This window comes from Megascapheus bottae, chromosome 3 (assembly GCF_031878675.1).
Source record: "Megascapheus bottae isolate mThoBot1 chromosome 3, mThoBot2.hap1, whole genome shotgun sequence".
Taxonomy (NCBI): domain Eukaryota; kingdom Metazoa; phylum Chordata; class Mammalia; order Rodentia; family Geomyidae; genus Megascapheus; species Megascapheus bottae.
In genome coordinates, this window is record NC_143511.1 from 12,522,345 (window position 1) to 12,542,468 (window position 20,124).

The 20,124-nt window shown below is 44.7% G+C and overlaps 1 protein-coding gene across 1 annotated transcript in view; it reads right to left on the reverse strand.

The window, feature by feature from the left end:
- Positions 1 to 20,124, reverse strand: part of LOC150064946 (uncharacterized) — a 63,450-nt gene that overhangs the window by 14,851 nt on the left and 28,475 nt on the right. The window contains exons 4-5 of the mRNA XM_090329287.1: positions 19,423 to 19,548; positions 8,039 to 8,164 (exon numbers count right to left, since the gene is read on the reverse strand). Coding sequence (XP_090185413.1) covers positions 8,039 to 8,164; positions 19,423 to 19,548 — 252 coding nt within the window. The remainder of the gene's footprint in view (positions 1 to 8,038; positions 8,165 to 19,422; positions 19,549 to 20,124) is intronic.

The following is a 20,124-nucleotide window of genomic DNA, read 5'->3' on the forward strand; positions in this document are numbered from 1 at the left end:
AAACAACAACAACAAAACAATGCCATGGTGATGAAGAAGCACTGCTTTCAACACACACACACACACACACACACACACACACACACACACACACACACAAATACAAATAAAGATGGAGGAGGAAACAGACAGCTTATCTAAACCAAGAGGACACCAGGAGAAACCCAATCACATCTGGAAAAACAAGAAAAGCGAGGAAGAAAGATGGCATCGAGACAGTAGGGACGCAGCCTAGCCCTCTCTGACAAAAAGAGAGAACCAGGAAGTCCCACGAGCCAACTACCTAAAGAAATACAAAACAACAAACTCAAAAAGCAACGGAGGAGGACTTAAACCGGAAAAGAAATCCAGATAAAGCTCACATCCAACTTTCTGAAAGAATTCAGAACGAAAAGATCCCTCACCCACCTCTCGCCGGATCCAAGCCACGAAAGCCGCGGAAAGCCGCGAAAAGCGGCAGCTGGCACCGGACCAAGCCACGAAAAGCGGCTTGAGCGGGTGCCGGCTCCACGCTGGGAAAGCGGCGGCGGGCGCCGGATCTAATCCACGAAAAGCGGCGGCAGTGGAGGGCGCCAGGCTGGGAGCCCAACGGCTGCAGAAACCAGCACAGAACCGGGCCAGCGAACGGTGGAAGCAGCGCAACCCAGACGTGGAACATAGGCGGTGGCAGAGACCGAGGGGAGTGAAAGACTCCCCACCACCGTGGAGCACCCGCAGATGGACGCAAAGGCGTGAGTAATACAGCGCGTCCCCAAACACATCGGGAAAGCAGAGTGGGTGCCAAGGAATAAAACTTAACTCAGACCCCAACACCCCGACAGAGAAAGAATGGCGGGAGCAGGGGGGCAAGGAATATAGAATCCTGTCCCTTCCCTCAACAGCCCCCTCCCTCAGGCCATTGACTGGAGATTGACAGGCGGGCTACCCATAAGACCCAGCACCCCACCAAGGGAGGCGGGGCTGTCCCAACTCCCACCCGCCCAACGGGCTCAACCCCCAGCCCTCTGACTGGAGACTGACAAGCGGGCCGACCCTAAGACTCAGCACCCCACCAGGGGAGGCGGAGCTGTCCCAGCTCCCACCCCCCCACCAGGCTCCTCTCCCAGGCCACTGGATCTGGAGAGTGGAGGGCGTTGGGACCCTGCCTTACAACAGTGGGTAGGGGGTGCGGGAAAATAGGAGCCAGCATCTGCACCCCCTCAATTCCTGAGCGGGGCATCCTCCAGCTGGGAATCCTGAGCAAGACACCACCGAGGGGCCCCCCCACAGTCACAGACTCTGACAAAGCAGTGGAAACACAGCAGGGATCTGAAGGGCCGACCAGCAGCCAAGCTCCCCTTCTGAGAACCAAAAAGGCCCGGCTCCGCCCTTGGAGCCCACGTCCCCAGCTGGGCCCCGCCCCTGGGAACAGAAGGGTCTCCTGCTGGTCCTGCTGAGAGTCTCTGAAACTCTCAACCCTCAGACCCTTGGCTTGGGGCCGCCCCTGGAAACAGCACAGGAAAACATCCGCCAACCGCGCTCAGACGGAAGCTCGCAGAGCCATCCCATGGTCCACTGTGAGGCCACTGGTTGGGCTAAAAGCTAGTCGTGCAGCAACACATAAGTTTTTTTCTAATGCTTTCCAAACTTTGTACTCAAATACGCTACCTACTTACCCCCTGACCTCTCTCATTCTATTTTTCTATCTCTGGACCTCTGTTCGTCTTTTTCAACCCTTATACTGCATGGATCTACACTTGATGGCTGTTGAGCAACACTGAATATCTAGGTGTTTAATTATTCTCGAGGCTCAGAGGGACTTAAAGACAGTAGAGATTGGATTGAGAGGCTTATTGTTTTGGGTATAAATCGCTTATCAGTGGCTTATTAGACTGGTCGGTAACTGCACAAAAAGAAAGAGTGATAACACCAACCAAAACTTGTGAACATCTAGAGTCTGCCAGCTACAGAGGTCTAGGTTGGTTATATCTGAAAAACTATAATCGTGTTTAGTATTAATCTTGCTCCCATTTTCAAATGGGCAGAACAAGAAACTCAAGAAAAATGTCAAATCAGGAAACAACATCCCCCACCCAATGTAAACAGACAATGGAACAGTCACTGGCAAACCTAGAGGAGAGTCTTCCAAGTGCTATACAAATGCAATTGATAAACATCATTAATGAAAAATGTGAAAATGTAAAGAAAGAGATAAGGGAGGAAGCCATAGCTGAACAAGAGGAAACCATAAGCAAGGTGATAAGTGAAAAAGAAGAAGCCATAAAGGAGGCCATAATAAAGGTTTTTCAAAGAAAGATGGATGAATTCATAGAATCCACAAATAAAACGGTGACTGAACTCCAGCAAATGTTCAAAGAAAGTAAAGCTACTGAGTTAACCATTCAAATGGAAATCAAGGAGCTAAAGAAATCCATACACGATCTAAAAGAAGAGATGCAAGGCATCAAAAATGAGCAATTAGAAGCAAGGGAGATGAAAAATAAAGTAGATAGCTTTGATAGCAGGTTAGACAATGCAGAGGAGAGAATTTCCGGGGCTGAAGATAATTTAGTTATTCTAGAGACAGAACAGAAAATGAGTCAATCCAAATCTAGGAAAAATGAGAGAGCGCTTCAGGAGGTCCAAGATACAATTAGGAAGCCTAATTTAAGGCTAATAGGTATTGAGGAGGGCGTGGAGAAAGAGGTCAACGGTATTGGAAATATACTTCCGGGAATCATCTCAGAGAATTTCCCAAACATCCAGAAGGGCAGGCCCATCCAGATACAAGAAGCTTTTAGAACCCCAAACAGACCTGACCAGAAAAGAACATCCCACCGCCACATCGTAATCCGAACTGGATCAATGGAAACCAAAAAAAGGATCCTAAAGGAAGCCAGGGAAAAGGGTTCAGTAACCTATAAAGGAAAACCAATCAGAATAACCCCAGATTTCTCAGCAGAGACCCTGCAAGCAAGAAGTGACTGGAAGCATATATGTCATGCCCTTAAGTCAAATAACTACCAACCAAGAATCCTGTACCCAGCTAAGCTCTCATTCATAACTGAGGGAACAATAAAAACATTCCATTCCAGGGAAAAGCTGCAACAATATGTCGCAACAAAACCAACACTACAGAGAATTCTCAAAGATGTTCTATACATAGAAAACCAAAATAAATGCAATATAGGGAAAGAAATGGCACCTAAACAGCATACCATCTAAGGACCACAAGAACTGTCAAGACACAGGCCCAAATAAAAGCTTTTAAAAGTGGTAGGACCTAATAAATATCTCTCAATCCTAACTCTCAATATCAATGGAGTTAACTCTCCAATTAAACGGCATAGGCTGTCTAGTTGGATCAAAAAGCAAGAGCCATCGTTCTGCTGTCTTCAAGAGACACATCTTACCCAAAAAAACAATCATCTTTTGAAAGTGAGAGGTTGGAATAAACTCTATCAAGCTAATGGCCCCCATAAACAGGCTGGAGTTGCCATCCTCATATCAGATAAAATAGACTTCAAACTAAAATTAGTAAAAAAAAAAAAAAAGACAAAGAATGTTACTACATACTACTAAAGGGATCTTTCCTCCAGGAAGACATAACGATCCTAAATATTTACACACCCAATCCCGGAGCTCCAAACTTCATCAAGCAAACTTTACTTACACTGAAACCATACATAGATCCAAATACAGTGATTGTCGGTGACTTTAACACACCACTCTCACCTATGGACAGATCAACAAGGCAAAAACTCAACAGAGAAACCTTAGAACTGAACAACTATATAGACCAACTAGATCTAACAGACATCTGCAGAATATTCCACCCAGCAACAACACAATATACATTTTTCTCAGCAGCACATGGAACATTTTCCAAAATAGATCACATCTTAGGCCATAAAACAAACCTGGACAGATTCAGAAACACTGAAATTATTCCATGCACACTCTCAGACCACAAAGGCATCAAATTGGAACTGAACACACATCTCCACCAACGAAAACCCTGTGACGTATGGAGACTGAACAACACATTGTTGAATCACCAATGGGTCATCGAAGAGATCAGAACAGAAATCCAACAGTTTATGAAATTTAACAGTAAGGAGCACACAAAATACCAACTCCTTTGGGACACAGCAAAGGCAGTACTTAGAGAAAAATTTATAGCGCTGAGTGCCTACAACAACAAGTGGGAAAAATTGCAAACCAACAAGTTAATGTCTCACCTTAAGATCCTGGAAAAAGAGCAACAAACCAACCCTAATCCCAATAGAAGAAAGCAAATTAGTAAAATCAAAGCAGAATTAAATGATTTGGAATCCAAAAAAAACTATAGAAAGAATCAACAAAACAAGGAGTTGGTTCTTTGAAAGAATTAACAAAATTGACAAGCCCTTAGCAAATCTTACCAAAAAAAGAAGAGAGCATATCGAAATAAACAAAATCGCAGATGAAAATGGTAATATCACGACAGAAATTACCAAGATCCAGAATATCATGAGGGAATACTTCTCAAACCTTTATGCCAACAAATTTGAGAATCTAGATGAAATGGATGAATTCCTAGCCAATATTAACATACCCACACTGAACCAAGAAGAACTAAGCCAACTCAACAGGCCTAATTCAAGCTCTGAAATAGAAATGGCAATTAGAGAACTTCCACCTAAGGAAAGCCCAGGGCCAGATGGATTCACAGCTGAATTCTATAAGGTCTTCAAAGCAGAGCTCACGCCAATACTCCTCAAGCTCTTCAACGAAATTGAAAATGAAGGTTCCTTACCAAACTCATTCTATGAAGCCAGTATAACCCTCATCCCCAAACCAGACAGAGATTCATCAAAGAAAGAGAACTATAGACCTATATCTTTGATGAACATCGATGCAAAACTTCTCAACAAAATACTGGCCAACCGTCTACAACACCTCATCAAAAAAATTATACACTATGATCAAACTGGATTCATCATGGGGAGGCAAAGCTGGTTCAACATACGCAAATCAATTAATATAATTCAACACATCAACAGGAGCAAGGACAAAAATCACATGATTGTCTCAATAGACACGGAAAAGGCATTTGACAAGATCCAACACCCCTTTATGTTAAAAGCTCTGGAGAAACTAGGAATCCATGGAACATTCCTCAATGTAATAAAGGCTGTGTATGAGAAACCTACTGCTAGTATTACACTTAGTGGTGAAAATCTAAAGCCATTCCCTCTAAAATCAGGAACGACACAAGGATGCCCACTCTCTCCACGCCTCTTTAACATAGTACTAGAATTCCTAGCCAGTGCAATAAGGCAAGAAGCAAGCATAAAGGGGATCCAAGGAGGGAAAGAGGAAATAAAACTATCCCTCTTTGCAGACGACATGATTCCGTATTTAAAGAATCCTATAGACTCTACATCCAAGCTCCTTGATCTGATTCAAAGCTTTGGAGGAGTAGCAGGCTATAAAATCAACCCTCAAAAATCAACTGCCTTCCTTTACGCCAACAGTGAGAGGAACTAGGCAATAATCAGGAAAGAAACTCCTTTCACAATAGCCTCAAAGAAAATAAAGTACCTAGCTTAACTAAGAATGTAAAGGACCTTTTTGACGAAAACTTTAAAACCCTAAGAAAGGAAATTAAAGCAGAACTAAGGAAATGGAAAAACCTCCCATGCTCCTGGATTGGAAGAATCAACATTGTGAAAATGACAATCTTGCCAAGAGCTATCTACAAATTCAATGCAATACCCATCAATATCCCAATGTCATTCTTTAAAGAAATAGAAGAGGCAATCCAAAATTTCATATGGAATAATAAAAGACCCCGTATAGCAAAAACACTTCTTAGCAGAAAGAACAGCGCTGGAGGAATTTCAATTCCAAACTTTAGACTCGATTACAGAGCTCTAATTATCAAAACAGCTTGGTACTGGCACAGGAGCAGGCCTGAAGACCAATGGAATAGAACTGAGGACCCAGATATTAAACCACAGACCTATGGCCACCTAATCTTTGACAAGGGAGCCAAAAAAATAGAATGGAAGAAAGACAGCCTCTTCAACAAGTTGTGCTGGCAGAACTGGTTAAGCACCTGCAGAAAACTAAAGTTGGATCCTTCTTTGTCACCCTGCACTAGAATTAGCTCCAAATGGATCAAAGACCTGGAGGTAAAAGCTGACACACTGGAAACTTTACAGGAAGGAATAGGAGACACACTATGCCTCCTTGGCACAGGTCGAAACTTTCTTAATAAGGACCAGGAATCACAACAAATCAGAGAAAGACTGGATAAGTGGGACTGCATTGAACTGCAGAGTTTTGGTAAGGCAAAGGACATAGCTAGTAAACTAATCAGGAAGCCTACAGAGTGGGAGAAGATCTTCACCAACCAAACAACGGACAAAGGCCTCATATCTAAAATATATCAACAACTCAAAAAATTGAATCACTCCAAAACTAACCTCCAAAGTAACAACCATCCCATTAAAAAATGGGCCAAAGACTTAAAGAGAGTCTTCTCTGAAGAAGAAACAAAAATGGCCTACAGACACATGAAGAAGTGCTCAACATCTCTGGTCATAAAAGAAATTCAAATCAAAACAACTCTAAGATTCCATCTCACACCAGTTAGGATGGCCAGGATCAGGAAAACGAATAACAACAGATGCTGGAGGGGATGTGGCCAGTAGGGATCACTACTACACTGTTGGTGGGAGTGCAAACTCGCTCAACCACTATGGAAAGCAGTGTGGCAGTGCCTCAAAAGGCTAAACATAGAACTCCCCTATGACCCAGCAATTCCACTACTTGGCATTTACCCAACCATCCAGAAACAAGGACATACTAAATCCACTAGCACAACAATGTTCATTGCAGCACTATTCACCATAGCAAAGATATGGAACCAACCTAGATGTCCCTCAGTTGATGAGTGGATCAACAAGTTGTGGTATTTGTACACAATGGAATTCTATGCTGCTGTCAGAAAGAATGACATCGCCCCATTTGTTAGGAAATGGAAAGACAGAACAAATCATATTAAGTGAAGTAAGCCAGACTCAAAGGAACTTAGGCTCAATGATTTCCCTCATTCGTCATAATCAGTAGAAACCTTGGGCTCTACTAGCAGAGATCTGCAATAGAGCAAAATCTTGATACATAAGGCCATATAATGTGAAGCTAAGAAAGGACCTCCAGGATATTGAAACAAAAGCCATATAATGAATGATTGTTGTCCTTAATGTACTATGTTGTCTCTCATCTCCTTTGCTGTCCCTTGGTTATCTCATATTGGTATAGTATCTCACTTTGTTATCTGATATATTGAATTTATTTTTTTTGGATATTTGAAATTTGATAGGGAAGGGGGGAAAACCAAGACGGATGGGGGGTGTTGGGGGGAGGGAAATGGGTACCAAGACATGTGAAAGGGTATCAAGGTATGTGAATTAATGCACCTTCTATCTGGCAAATATCAGGTAACCCTTTTACTAATTACAATAAAAATATGGGAAAAAAATAAATAAATGAAAGGCCTGGGAGTTTGGCCTAATGGTATAGTGCTTGCTTAGCATGCACATACATAGAAAAGGCTAGAAGTGTTGCTGTGGCTCAAGTGGTAGAGCTCTAGCCTTGAGAAAGTCCAAGGTCAGACATCAGGCCCTGAGTTCAAATCCAGGACTGGCAAAAAAAAAATTGAAAAAGAAACTGCACCTGTCCAACTATAGCAAGTCCCACACTCTCCCCAAACTAGACCAGAGTTGGATGGGGCTGGGATTGCAGGAGCAGACTCGACCCATTCTGCCTGGATCACAAGATTCTGGCCACACCCTCTATTAGTTCCTGTTTTTCGCTGACCAATGGGATAGGAGATTTGGGGCCACGCCCACGTTCCACGCTGCCTAGCAATACTGGTATTCTGTCTGTTGGCTTATACCACTACCAGCAACTGTTGAAGGGAGAGGTGGCTGAGTGGTGATCGAGAGAATCCAGGTGATTTGGCGATAGACTTGGATACTCGCTTACTTATTAGTGATTGGGTACGTACAGGAGATTTTGAAGAGCCTGGGAATGTGGCCGGTCCATCTTTCCCATCCCAGAGCTGGCACGTCTGAACGATCAAATCCAAGAAAGAAACGACTGCAGGAACATCAGCAGAACTATCTTCATGGATCTGAAAAGATAAGGAAGAAAAATAAAAGGGGAGGCAAGCCCACGACCAACACCACTGGGGTCTGTAATTCACGTGAGGGTGCAGCCAGAGACCAAGCTGACCCTGAGCCTCGCCTGCCTTCAGGCACAGTCGGAGCAGCCAGGGTCAAGAGTGTCACAGGTCCCAATAACAACAAGGCCCACATGGAACAGGAAGTCAAACGAAGTCAGGTGGAGCATGAAGATCTGACCAGCCGCCTGCAGGCTTCTCAGCAACGCAGCTTAGACCTAGAGATGGCCTTGTCTGCCCTCACCACCATGCAGAAGGACATTGAGCAGAAGAACAGACAGCTCATCCAAGACCTGGGTGATGTGAAGCTGCAGCTCGAGGAAAAGAGCAGAAGGTGTGACAACCTGCAGGAGCTGAATGCAGACTTACAGGGGAAGCTGGACGTGCTCCGGACCCAGAAGTCCAACATGAAATTGAAAATAGAAAAATTCCAACGAGTGCTAGAGGAGCGGGCAGTGCTGAAAAGAAGAATAGAAAATGTGCAAAGTGCGGTGAGTGCATTGAGGTTGGAGAGGGACAAGATTGCGGAGGACCTGAGGGTGGAGAGGTCCACGTGGACGGAGAAGGTGCGGCGGCTATCACAGGAGATGAACCAACTCACAGACCAGCGCGAGGAAGACCTGTGGCAGATGGTGGATCTAGAGAACAAGCTGGCAGAAATGGAGAACAAGCTGGCAGAGGCACAGCCCCTTGCAGGACCATCTCAGGCTGACTTAAAGAACCTGGAGCAACAACTTCAATTCCAGGTTCAGGAAAACCAAAGCCTCAGTCTCCAGAACCTGGAGCAACAGGAACGGCTGCTGATACTGCAGAAGAGAGTGGGCGACAAGGCTCAGTCCAACATCTTTGAGACCCAGAAATGCACAGACCTGCAAACGAGAGAGCTGAAAGAGCAGCTGGAGCAGCTGCAGGAAGCTTTCCATAGGCTGAGCACTGAGAAGGACCAGCTCACCAGCCTCCTGACCTCAGAGCAAACGGAGAATGAACACCTTCTGGAGAAGCTGGAGCAGCGAGAGATGGAATTAGGAGAATGGAAAGAGGTGGCTGAAGGAAGTTTTCAAACAGCCCAGAGTCTTCAGGAGCTCAAAGCTCCTGAAGCTCAGTACCTGGCCCAGCTGCAGGAACTCAAAACCACCTGTGAAGAGAACATGGCCTCCATTCAGCAGCTGAGTGCAGAGAAGGAGGAGCTGCAACAGCACCTGCTGAGGCACGCCCAGCTGCTGGAGCAGCAGCAGCAGCAGGACCTGACCCTGACCCAAGAGTTGCAGGAAACTCTCCAGTGCCTGGAAGACACTACACAAGAGAAGGAGCAACTCCAGGCCCAGCTGAGCTTCCTGGCATTCCAGGAAGGTAAAGAAGGGGACAAGGAAGAAGCAAGGGCTGAGGAGGCAACTCCAGCCACCGTGACCATCCCAGAGGCTGTGGACATCCCACAAGTCATGAAGGCCTTTTACCCGAAAGCAAAATCAGTTGCTGAGGTGAAAAAAGTGAAACACAGCCAACAGCTGCAGGAGCAGCAGGCCCACTGCCAGTGCCTGGCCAACTTGGCAGCCCAGTGCCACACCAAGCTGGAACAGCAGGCCCTGTTTCCCAAGAGCAGGAACCATAGTCCCTCAGGGGACAGGAAGCAGGACACGCGGGTGTCTAAGAAGATGAGAATGTGCTTCCTCCAGGCCCTGCCTGACAAAGTGGAGCACCAGAGTCCAGCAGGGGACCTCCAGCACCGGTGTGCCCAGCTGTCCAAACACATCAGCACCCTCGATGACTCCATAATGTTGTACAAAGAACAGATGGAAGTCCTGGACCAACTCTATAAGGAGAAAGATGAGTGTGTCATGGAACTCTCCCAGGAGAAGATGCAGAAGAAGGAGGAGCTGCAGGAACTTCTGGTGCTCCTTGTGGTTGAAGGCACACAGTGCCAGGGCCAGACGCCTGCAGACCCTGAGACCCCTGCTGCTGAGGTCACTTCACAACTGCCAAGCCCCTCAAACATTGAAGACAGCAAGGAGCAGAAAATCTTTGCAGATGCCCAACTCAAAGACAGTGTGCAGCCTGCCCAGGTAGAGGCAGGGGGGCCTTGTCCCCGAAAGGCCTCCACCCAAGAGCCCACTGTGATGCTGATGCCTGATACCCAGCCGACTGAAGAGCAATCCCGATCCTCTCCTTTCTTCTCCAGGCTGAGGAAAATGATGTGCTGGCGATAATGGTTCTTTAAATACTTATTAGCCACCATGGCAATCTTTTAGGCCCGCACCTAACGGGTGATGACTGGACTTCAACCTCAGGCCAGATAGGACAGAGACTGCGGGAGGTGGCCCTAACTCAAAGTCATCTAAACAGCCACTGGTTGCCGGGGAAGGAGGGCCCTTGATATAGTTTCCACAAATAATCAATTTTTACAAAGAAAAATAAAATGTTATATTTACCGAAACCATCATGTTCCTTTTTTACATAAATGACTAAACACAATGTATTCTGTGAACATTTGGGGAGTAATATTTTGAACATGTATAGAAATAAAACTTTAGTTTACAAGTAAAAAAAAATCAGTCTTTAGTGCCCAGTATGGCTTTGAACGGCAATCCTCAGTTCTCAGCCTCCTGAGTAGCTAGCCTCCATGCCCTGCTCAACAATTAAAATTTAAAAAAACAAGAAAAATAACTGTTTGGCTTCAGAATAGACTCTTGAGCTTCAGGGTACATTTGGAAGGTTACAAATAGCACCCGCTGGGTGCCACGGGCTCACACCTGCAATCCTAGCTACAGGAGGCTAAGATATGAGGATCACAATTTGAAGCCAGCCCAGGTAGCAAAGTTAATTGGAAACTCATTTCCAACCAACTACCAAAAAAAGCTGTAAGTGGAACCATGGCTCAAGTGGTAGAGTGCTAGCCTTAAGCAAAAAAAGGTCAGAGACAGAGCCTAAGTCCTGAGTTAAAGCCTTAGTAACAATTCAAGAGAAAGGAAGCATGGAGGCAAGGAAGTGAGAGAGAGAGAGAGGGAAAGAAAGAAAAGGAAGAAAAAGAAAAAGTGAGGAAAAGCACATACTGTGCACAAGAGACACACAGAGAGGGTGGGAGTGAGAAAAAGAGGGGAAAAAAAGAGAGGGAGAGAAAGGGAGAGAACATTACCAGTACAGGTAACCAAAATTGCAAACGAGAAAACAAAACAAAACAACAACAACAAAACAATGCCATGGTGATGAAGAAGCACTGCTTTCAACACACACACACACACACACACACACACACACACACACACACACACACAAATACAAATAAAGATGGAGGAGGAAACAGACAGCTTATCTAAACCAAGAGGACACCAGGAGAAACCCAATCACATCTGGAAAAACAAGAAAAGCGAGGAAGAAAGATGGCATCGAGACAGTAGGGACGCAGCCTAGCCCTCTCTGACAAAAAGAGAGAACCAGGAAGTCCCACGAGCCAACTACCTAAAGAAATACAAAACAACAAACTCAAAAAGCAACGGAGGAGGACTTAAACCGGAAAAGAAATCCAGATAAAGCTCACATCCAACTTTCTGAAAGAATTCAGAACGAAAAGATCCCTCACCCACCTCTCGCCGGATCCAAGCCACGAAAGCCGCGGAAAGCCGCGAAAAGCGGCAGCTGGCACCGGACCAAGCCACGAAAAGCGGCTTGAGCGGGTGCCGGCTCCACGCTGGGAAAGCGGCGGCGGGCGCCGGATCTAATCCACGAAAAGCGGCGGCAGTGGAGGGCGCCAGGCTGGGAGCCCAACGGCTGCAGAAACCAGCACAGAACCGGGCCAGCGAACGGTGGAAGCAGCGCAACCCAGACGTGGAACATAGGCGGCGGCGGAGACCGAGGGGAGTGAAAGACTCCCCACCACCGTGGAGCACCCGCAGATGGACGCAAAGGCGTGAGTAATACAGCGCGTCCCCAAACACATCGGGAAAGCAGAGTGGGTGCCAAGGAATAAAACTTAACTCAGACCCCAACACCCCGACAGAGAAAGAATGGCGGGAGCAGGGGGGCAAGGAATATAGAATCCTGTCCCTTCCCTCAACAGCCCCCTCCCTCAGGCCATTGACTGGAGATTGACAGGCGGGCTACCCATAAGACCCAGCACCCCACCAAGGGAGGCGGGGCTGTCCCAACTCCCACCCGCCCAACGGGCTCAACCCCCAGCCCTCTGACTGGAGACTGACAAGCGGGCCGACCCTAAGACTCAGCACCCCACCAGGGGAGGCAGAGCTGTCCCAGCTCCCACCCCCCCACCAGGCTCCTCTCCCAGGCCACTGGATCTGGAGAGTGGAGGGCGTTGGGACCCTGCCTTACAACAGTGGGTAGGGGGTGCGGGAAAATAGGAGCCAGCATCTGCACCCCCTCAATTCCTGAGCGGGGCATCCTCCAGCTGGGAATCCTGAGCAAGACACCACCGAGGGGCCCCCCCACAGTCACAGACTCTGACAAAGCAGTGGAAACACAGCAGGGATCTGAAGGGCCGACCAGCAGCCAAGCTCCCCTTCTGAGAACCAAAAAGGCCCGGCTCCGCCCTTGGAGCCCACGTCCCCAGCTGGGCCCCGCCCCTGGGAACAGAAGGGTCTCCTGCTGGTCCTGCTGAGAGTCTCTGAAACTCTCAACCCTCAGACCCTTGGCTTGGGGCCGCCCCTGGAAACAGCACAGGAAAACATCCGCCAACCGCGCTCAGACGGAAGCTCGCAGAGCCATCCCATGGTCCACTGTGAGGCCACTGGTTGGGCTAAAAGCTAGTCGTGCAGCAACACATAAGTTTTTTTCTAATGCTTTCCAAACTTTGTACTCAAATACGCTACCTACTTACCCCCTGACCTCTCTCATTCTATTTTTCTATCTCTGGACCTCTGTTCGTCTTTTTCAACCCTTATACTGCATGGATCTACACTTGATGGCTGTTGAGCAACACTGAATATCTAGGTGTTTAATTATTCTCGAGGCTCAGAGGGACTTAAAGACAGTAGAGATTGGATTGAGAGGCTTATTGTTTTGGGTATAAATCGCTTATCAGTGGCTTATTAGACTGGTCGGTAACTGCACAAAAAGAAAGAGTGATAACACCAACCAAAACTTGTGAACATCTAGAGTCTGCCAGCTACAGAGGTCTAGGTTGGTTATATCTGAAAAACTATAATCGTGTTTAGTATTAATCTTGCTCCCATTTTCAAATGGGCAGAACAAGAAACTCAAGAAAAATGTCAAATCAGGAAACAACATCCCCCACCCAATGTAAACAGACAATGGAACAGTCACTGGCAAACCTAGAGGAGAGTCTTCCAAGTGCTATACAAATGCAATTGATAAACATCATTAATGAAAAATGTGAAAATGTAAAGAAAGAGATAAGGGAGGAAGCCATAGCTGAACAAGAGGAAACCATAAGCAAGGTGATAAGTGAAAAAGAAGAAGCCATAAAGGAGGCCATAATAAAGGTTTTTCAAAGAAAGATGGATGAATTCATAGAATCCACAAATAAAACGGTGACTGAACTCCAGCAAATGTTCAAAGAAAGTAAAGCTACTGAGTTAACCATTCAAATGGAAATCAAGGAGCTAAAGAAATCCATACACGATCTAAAAGAAGAGATGCAAGGCATCAAAAATGAGCAATTAGAAGCAAGGGAGATGAAAAATAAAGTAGATAGCTTTGATAGCAGGTTAGACAATGCAGAGGAGAGAATTTCCGGGGCTGAAGATAATTTAGTTATTCTAGAGACAGAACAGAAAATGAGTCAATCCAAATCTAGGAAAAATGAGAGAGCGCTTCAGGAGGTCCAAGATACAATTAGGAAGCCTAATTTAAGGCTAATAGGTATTGAGGAGGGCGTGGAGAAAGAGGTCAACGGTATTGGAAATATACTTCCGGGAATCATCTCAGAGAATTTCCCAAACATCCAGAAGGGCAGGCCCATCCAGATACAAGAAGCTTTTAGAACCCCAAACAGACCTGACCAGAAAAGAACATCCCACCGCCACATCGTAATCCGAACTGGATCAATGGAAACCAAAAAAAGGATCCTAAAGGAAGCCAGGGAAAAGGGTTCAGTAACCTATAAAGGAAAACCAATCAGAATAACCCCAGATTTCTCAGCAGAGACCCTGCAAGCAAGAAGTGACTGGAAGCATATATGTCATGCCCTTAAGTCAAATAACTACCAACCAAGAATCCTGTACCCAGCTAAGCTCTCATTCATAACTGAGGGAACAATAAAAACATTCCATTCCAGGGAAAAGCTGCAACAATATGTCGCAACAAAACCAACACTACAGAGAATTCTCAAAGATGTTCTATACATAGAAAACCAAAATAAATGCAATATAGGGAAAGAAATGGCACCTAAACAGCATACCATCTAAGGACCACAAGAACTGTCAAGACACAGGCCCAAATAAAAGCTTTTAAAAGTGGTAGGACCTAATAAATATCTCTCAATCCTAACTCTCAATATCAATGGAGTTAACTCTCCAATTAAACGGCATAGGCTGTCTAGTTGGATCAAAAAGCAAGAGCCATCGTTCTGCTGTCTTCAAGAGACACATCTTACCCAAAAAAACAATCATCTTTTGAAAGTGAGAGGTTGGAATAAACTCTATCAAGCTAATGGCCCCCATAAACAGGCTGGAGTTGCCATCCTCATATCAGATAAAATAGACTTCAAACTAAAATTAGTAAAAAAAAAAAAAAAGACAAAGAATGTTACTACATACTACTAAAGGGATCTTTCCTCCAGGAAGACATAACGATCCTAAATATTTACACACCCAATCCCGGAGCTCCAAACTTCATCAAGCAAACTTTACTTACACTGAAACCATACATAGATCCAAATACAGTGATTGTCGGTGACTTTAACACACCACTCTCACCTATGGACAGATCAACAAGGCAAAAACTCAACAGAGAAACCTTAGAACTGAACAACTATATAGACCAACTAGATCTAACAGACATCTGCAGAATATTCCACCCAGCAACAACACAATATACATTTTTCTCAGCAGCACATGGAACATTTTCCAAAATAGATCACATCTTAGGCCATAAAACAAACCTGGACAGATTCAGAAACACTGAAATTATTCCATGCACACTCTCAGACCACAAAGGCATCAAATTGGAACTGAACACACATCTCCACCAACGAAAACCCTGTGACGTATGGAGACTGAACAACACATTGTTGAATCACCAATGGGTCATCGAAGAGATCAGAACAGAAATCCAACAGTTTATGAAATTTAACAGTAAGGAGCACACAAAATACCAACTCCTTTGGGACACAGCAAAGGCAGTACTTAGAGAAAAATTTATAGCGCTGAGTGCCTACAACAACAAGTGGGAAAAATTGCAAACCAACAAGTTAATGTCTCACCTTAAGATCCTGGAAAAAGAGCAACAAACCAACCCTAATCCCAATAGAAGAAAGCAAATTAGTAAAATCAAAGCAGAATTAAATGATTTGGAATCCAAAAAAAACTATAGAAAGAATCAACAAAACAAGGAGTTGGTTCTTTGAAAGAATTAACAAAATTGACAAGCCCTTAGCAAATCTTACCAAAAAAAGAAGAGAGCATATCGAAATAAACAAAATCGCAGATGAAAATGGTAATATCACGACAGAAATTACCAAGATCCAGAATATCATGAGGGAATACTTCTCAAACCTTTATGCCAACAAATTTGAGAATCTAGATGAAATGGATGAATTCCTAGCCAATATTAACATACCCACACTGAACCAAGAAGAACTAAGCCAACTCAACAGGCCTAATTCAAGCTCTGAAATAGAAATGGCAATTAGAGAACTTCCACCTAAGGAAAGCCCAGGGCCAGATGGATTCACAGCTGAATTCTATAAGGTCTTCAAAGCAGAGCTCACGCCAATACTCCTCAAGCTCTTCAACGAAATTGAAAATGAAGGTTCCTTACCAAACTCATTCTATGAAGCCAGTATAACCCTCATCCCCAAACCAGACAGAGATTCATCAAAGAAAGAGAACTATAGACCTATATCTTTGATGAACATCGATGCAAAACTTCTCAACAAAATACTGGCCAACCGTCTACAACACCTCATCAAAAAAATTATACACTATGATCAAACTGGATTCATCATGGGGAGGCAAAGCTGGTTCAACATACGCAAATCAATTAATATAATTCAACACATCAACAGGAGCAAGGACAAAAATCACATGATTGTCTCAATAGACACGGAAAAGGCATTTGACAAGATCCAACACCCCTTTATGTTAAAAGCTCTGGAGAAACTAGGAATCCATGGAACATTCCTCAATGTAATAAAGGCTGTGTATGAGAAACCTACTGCTAGTATTACACTTAGTGGTGAAAATCTAAAGCCATTCCCTCTAAAATCAGGAACGACACAAGGATGCCCACTCTCTCCACGCCTCTTTAACATAGTACTAGAATTCCTAGCCAGTGCAATAAGGCAAGAAGCAAGCATAAAGGGGATCCAAGGAGGGAAAGAGGAAATAAAACTATCCCTCTTTGCAGACGACATGATTCCGTATTTAAAGAATCCTATAGACTCTACATCCAAGCTCCTTGATCTGATTCAAAGCTTTGGAGGAGTAGCAGGCTATAAAATCAACCCTCAAAAATCAACTGCCTTCCTTTACGCCAACAGTGAGAGGAACTAGGCAATAATCAGGAAAGAAACTCCTTTCACAATAGCCTCAAAGAAAATAAAGTACCTAGCTTAACTAAGAATGTAAAGGACCTTTTTGACGAAAACTTTAAAACCCTAAGAAAGGAAATTAAAGCAGAACTAAGGAAATGGAAAAACCTCCCATGCTCCTGGATTGGAAGAATCAACATTGTGAAAATGACAATCTTGCCAAGAGCTATCTACAAATTCAATGCAATACCCATCAATATCGCAATGTCATTCTTTAAAGAAATAGAAGAGGCAATCCAAAATTTCATATGGAATAATAAAAGACCCCGTATAGCAAAAACACTTCTTAGCAGAAAGAACAGCGCTGGAGGAATTTCAATTCCAAACTTTAGACTCGATTACAGAGCTCTAATTATCAAAACAGCTTGGTACTGGCACAGGAGCAGGCCTGAAGACCAATGGAATAGAACTGAGGACCCAGATATTAAACCACAGACCTATGGCCACCTAATCTTTGACAAGGGAGCCAAAAAAATAGAATGGAAGAAAGACAGCCTCTTCAACAAGTTGTGCTGGCAGAACTGGTTAAGCACCTGCAGAAAACTAAAGTTGGATCCTTCTTTGTCACCCTGCACTAGAATTAGCTCCAAATGGATCAAAGACCTGGAGGTAAAAGCTGACACACTGGAAACTTTACAGGAAGGAATAGGAGACACACTATGCCTCCTTGGCACAGGTCGAAACTTTCTTAATAAGGACCAAGAATCACAACAAATCAGAGAAAGACTGGATAAGTGGGACTGCATTGAACTGCAGAGTTTTGGTAAGGCAAAGGACATAGCTAGTAAACTAATCAGGAAGCCTACAGAGTGGGAGAAGATCTTCACCAACCAAACAACGGACAAAGGCCTCATATCTAAAATATATCAACAACTCAAAAAATTGAATCACTCCAAAACTAACCTCCAAAGTAACAACCATCCCATTAAAAAAATGGGCCAAAGACTTAAAGAGAGTCTTCTCTGAAGAAGAAACAAAAATGGCCTACAGACACATGAAGAAGTGCTCAACATCTCTGGTCATAAAAGAAATTCAAATCAAAACAACTCTAAGATTCCATCTCACACCAGTTAGGATGGCCAGGATCAGGAAAACGAATAACAACAGATGCTGGAGGGGATGTGGCCAGTAGCGATCACTACTACACTGTTGGTGGGAGTGCAAACTCGCTCAACCACTATGGAAAGCAGTGTGGCAGTGCCTCAAAAGGCTAAACATAGAACTCCCCTATGACCCAGCAATTCCACTACTTGGCATTTACCCAACCATCCAGAAACAAGGACATACTAAATCCACTAGCACAACAATGTTCATTGCAGCACTATTCACCATAGCAAAGATATGGAACCAACCTAGATGTCCCTCAGTTGATGAGTGGATCAACAAGTTGTGGTATTTGTACACAATGGAATTCTATGCTGCTGTCAGAAAGAATGACATCGCCCCATTTGTTAGGAAATGGAAAGACAGAAAAAATCATATTAAGTGAAGTAAGCCAGACTCAAAGGAACTTAGGCTCAATGATTTCCCTCATTCGTCATAATCAGTAGAAACCTTGGGCTCTACTAGCAGAGATCTGCAATAGAGCAAAATCTTGATACATAAGGCCATATAATGTGAAGCTAATTGAAAGGACCTCCAGGATATTGAAACAAAAGCCATATAATGAATGATTGTTGTCCTTAATGTACTATGTTGTCTCTCATCTCCTTTGCTGTCCCTTGGTTATCTCATATTGGTATGGTATCTCACTTTGTTATCTGATATATTGAATTTATTTGTATTTGGATATTTGAAATTTGATAGGGAAGGGGGGAAAACCAAGACGGGTGGGGGGTGTTGGGGGGAGGGAAATGGGTACCAAGACATGTGAAAGGGTATCAAGGTATGTGAATTAATGCACCTTCTACCTGGCAAATATCAGGTAACCCTTTTACTAATTACAATAAAAATATGGAACAAAATAAATAAATGAAAGGCCTGGGAGTTTGGCCTAATGGTATAGTGCTTGCTTAGCATGCACATACATAGAAAAGGCTAGAAGTGTTGCTGTGGCTCAAGTGGTAGAGCTCTAGCCTTGAGAAAGTCCAAGGTCAGACATCAGGCCCTGAGTTCAAATCCAGGACTGGCAAAAAAAAATTGAAAAAGAAACTGCACCTGTCCAACTATAGCAAGTCCCACACTCTCCCCAAACTAGACCAGAGTTGGATGGGGCTGGGACTGCAGGAGCAGACTCGACCCATTCTGCCTGGATCACAAGATTCTGGCCACACCCTCTATTAGTTCCTGTTTTTCGCTGACCAATGGGATAGGAGATTTGGGGCCACGCCCACGTTCCACGCTGCCTAGCAATACTGGTATTCTGTCTGTTGACTTATACCACTACCAGCAACTGTTGAAGGGAGAGGTGGCTGAGTGGTGATCGAGAGAATCCAGGTGATTTGGCGATAGACTTGGATACTCGCTTACTTATTAGTGATTGGGTACGTACAGGAGATTTTGAAGAGCCTGGGAATGTGGCCGGTCCATCTTTCCCATCCCAGAGCTGGCACGTCTGAACGATCAAATCCAAGAAAGAAACGACTGCAGGAACATCAGCAGAACTATCTTCATGGATCTGAAAAGATAAGGAAGAAAAATAAAAGGGGAGGCAAGCCCACGACCAACACCACTGGGGTCTGTAATTCACGTGAGGGTGCAGCCAGAGACCAAGCTGACCCTGAGCCTCGCCTGCCTTCAGGCACAGTCGGAGCAGCCAGGGTCAAGAGTGTCACAGGTCCCAATAACAACAAGGCCCACATGGAACAGGAAGTCAAACGAAGTCAGGTGGAGCATGAAGATCTGACCAGCCGCCTGCAGGCTTCTCAGCAACGCAGCTTAGACCTAGAGATGGCCTTGTCTGCCCTCACCACCACGCAGAAGGACATTGAGCAGAAGAACAGACAGCTCATCCAAGACCTGGGTGATGTGAAGCTGCAGCTCGAGGAAAAGAGCAGAAGGTGTGACAACCTGCAGGAGCTGAATGCAGACTTACAGGGGAAGCTGGACGTGCTCCGGACCCAGAAGTCCAACATGAAATTGAAAATAGAAAAATTCCAACGAGTGCTAGAGGAGCGGGCAGTGCTGAAAAGAAGAATAGAAAATGTGCAAAGTGCGGTGAGTGCATTGAGGTTGGAGAGCGACAAGATTGCGG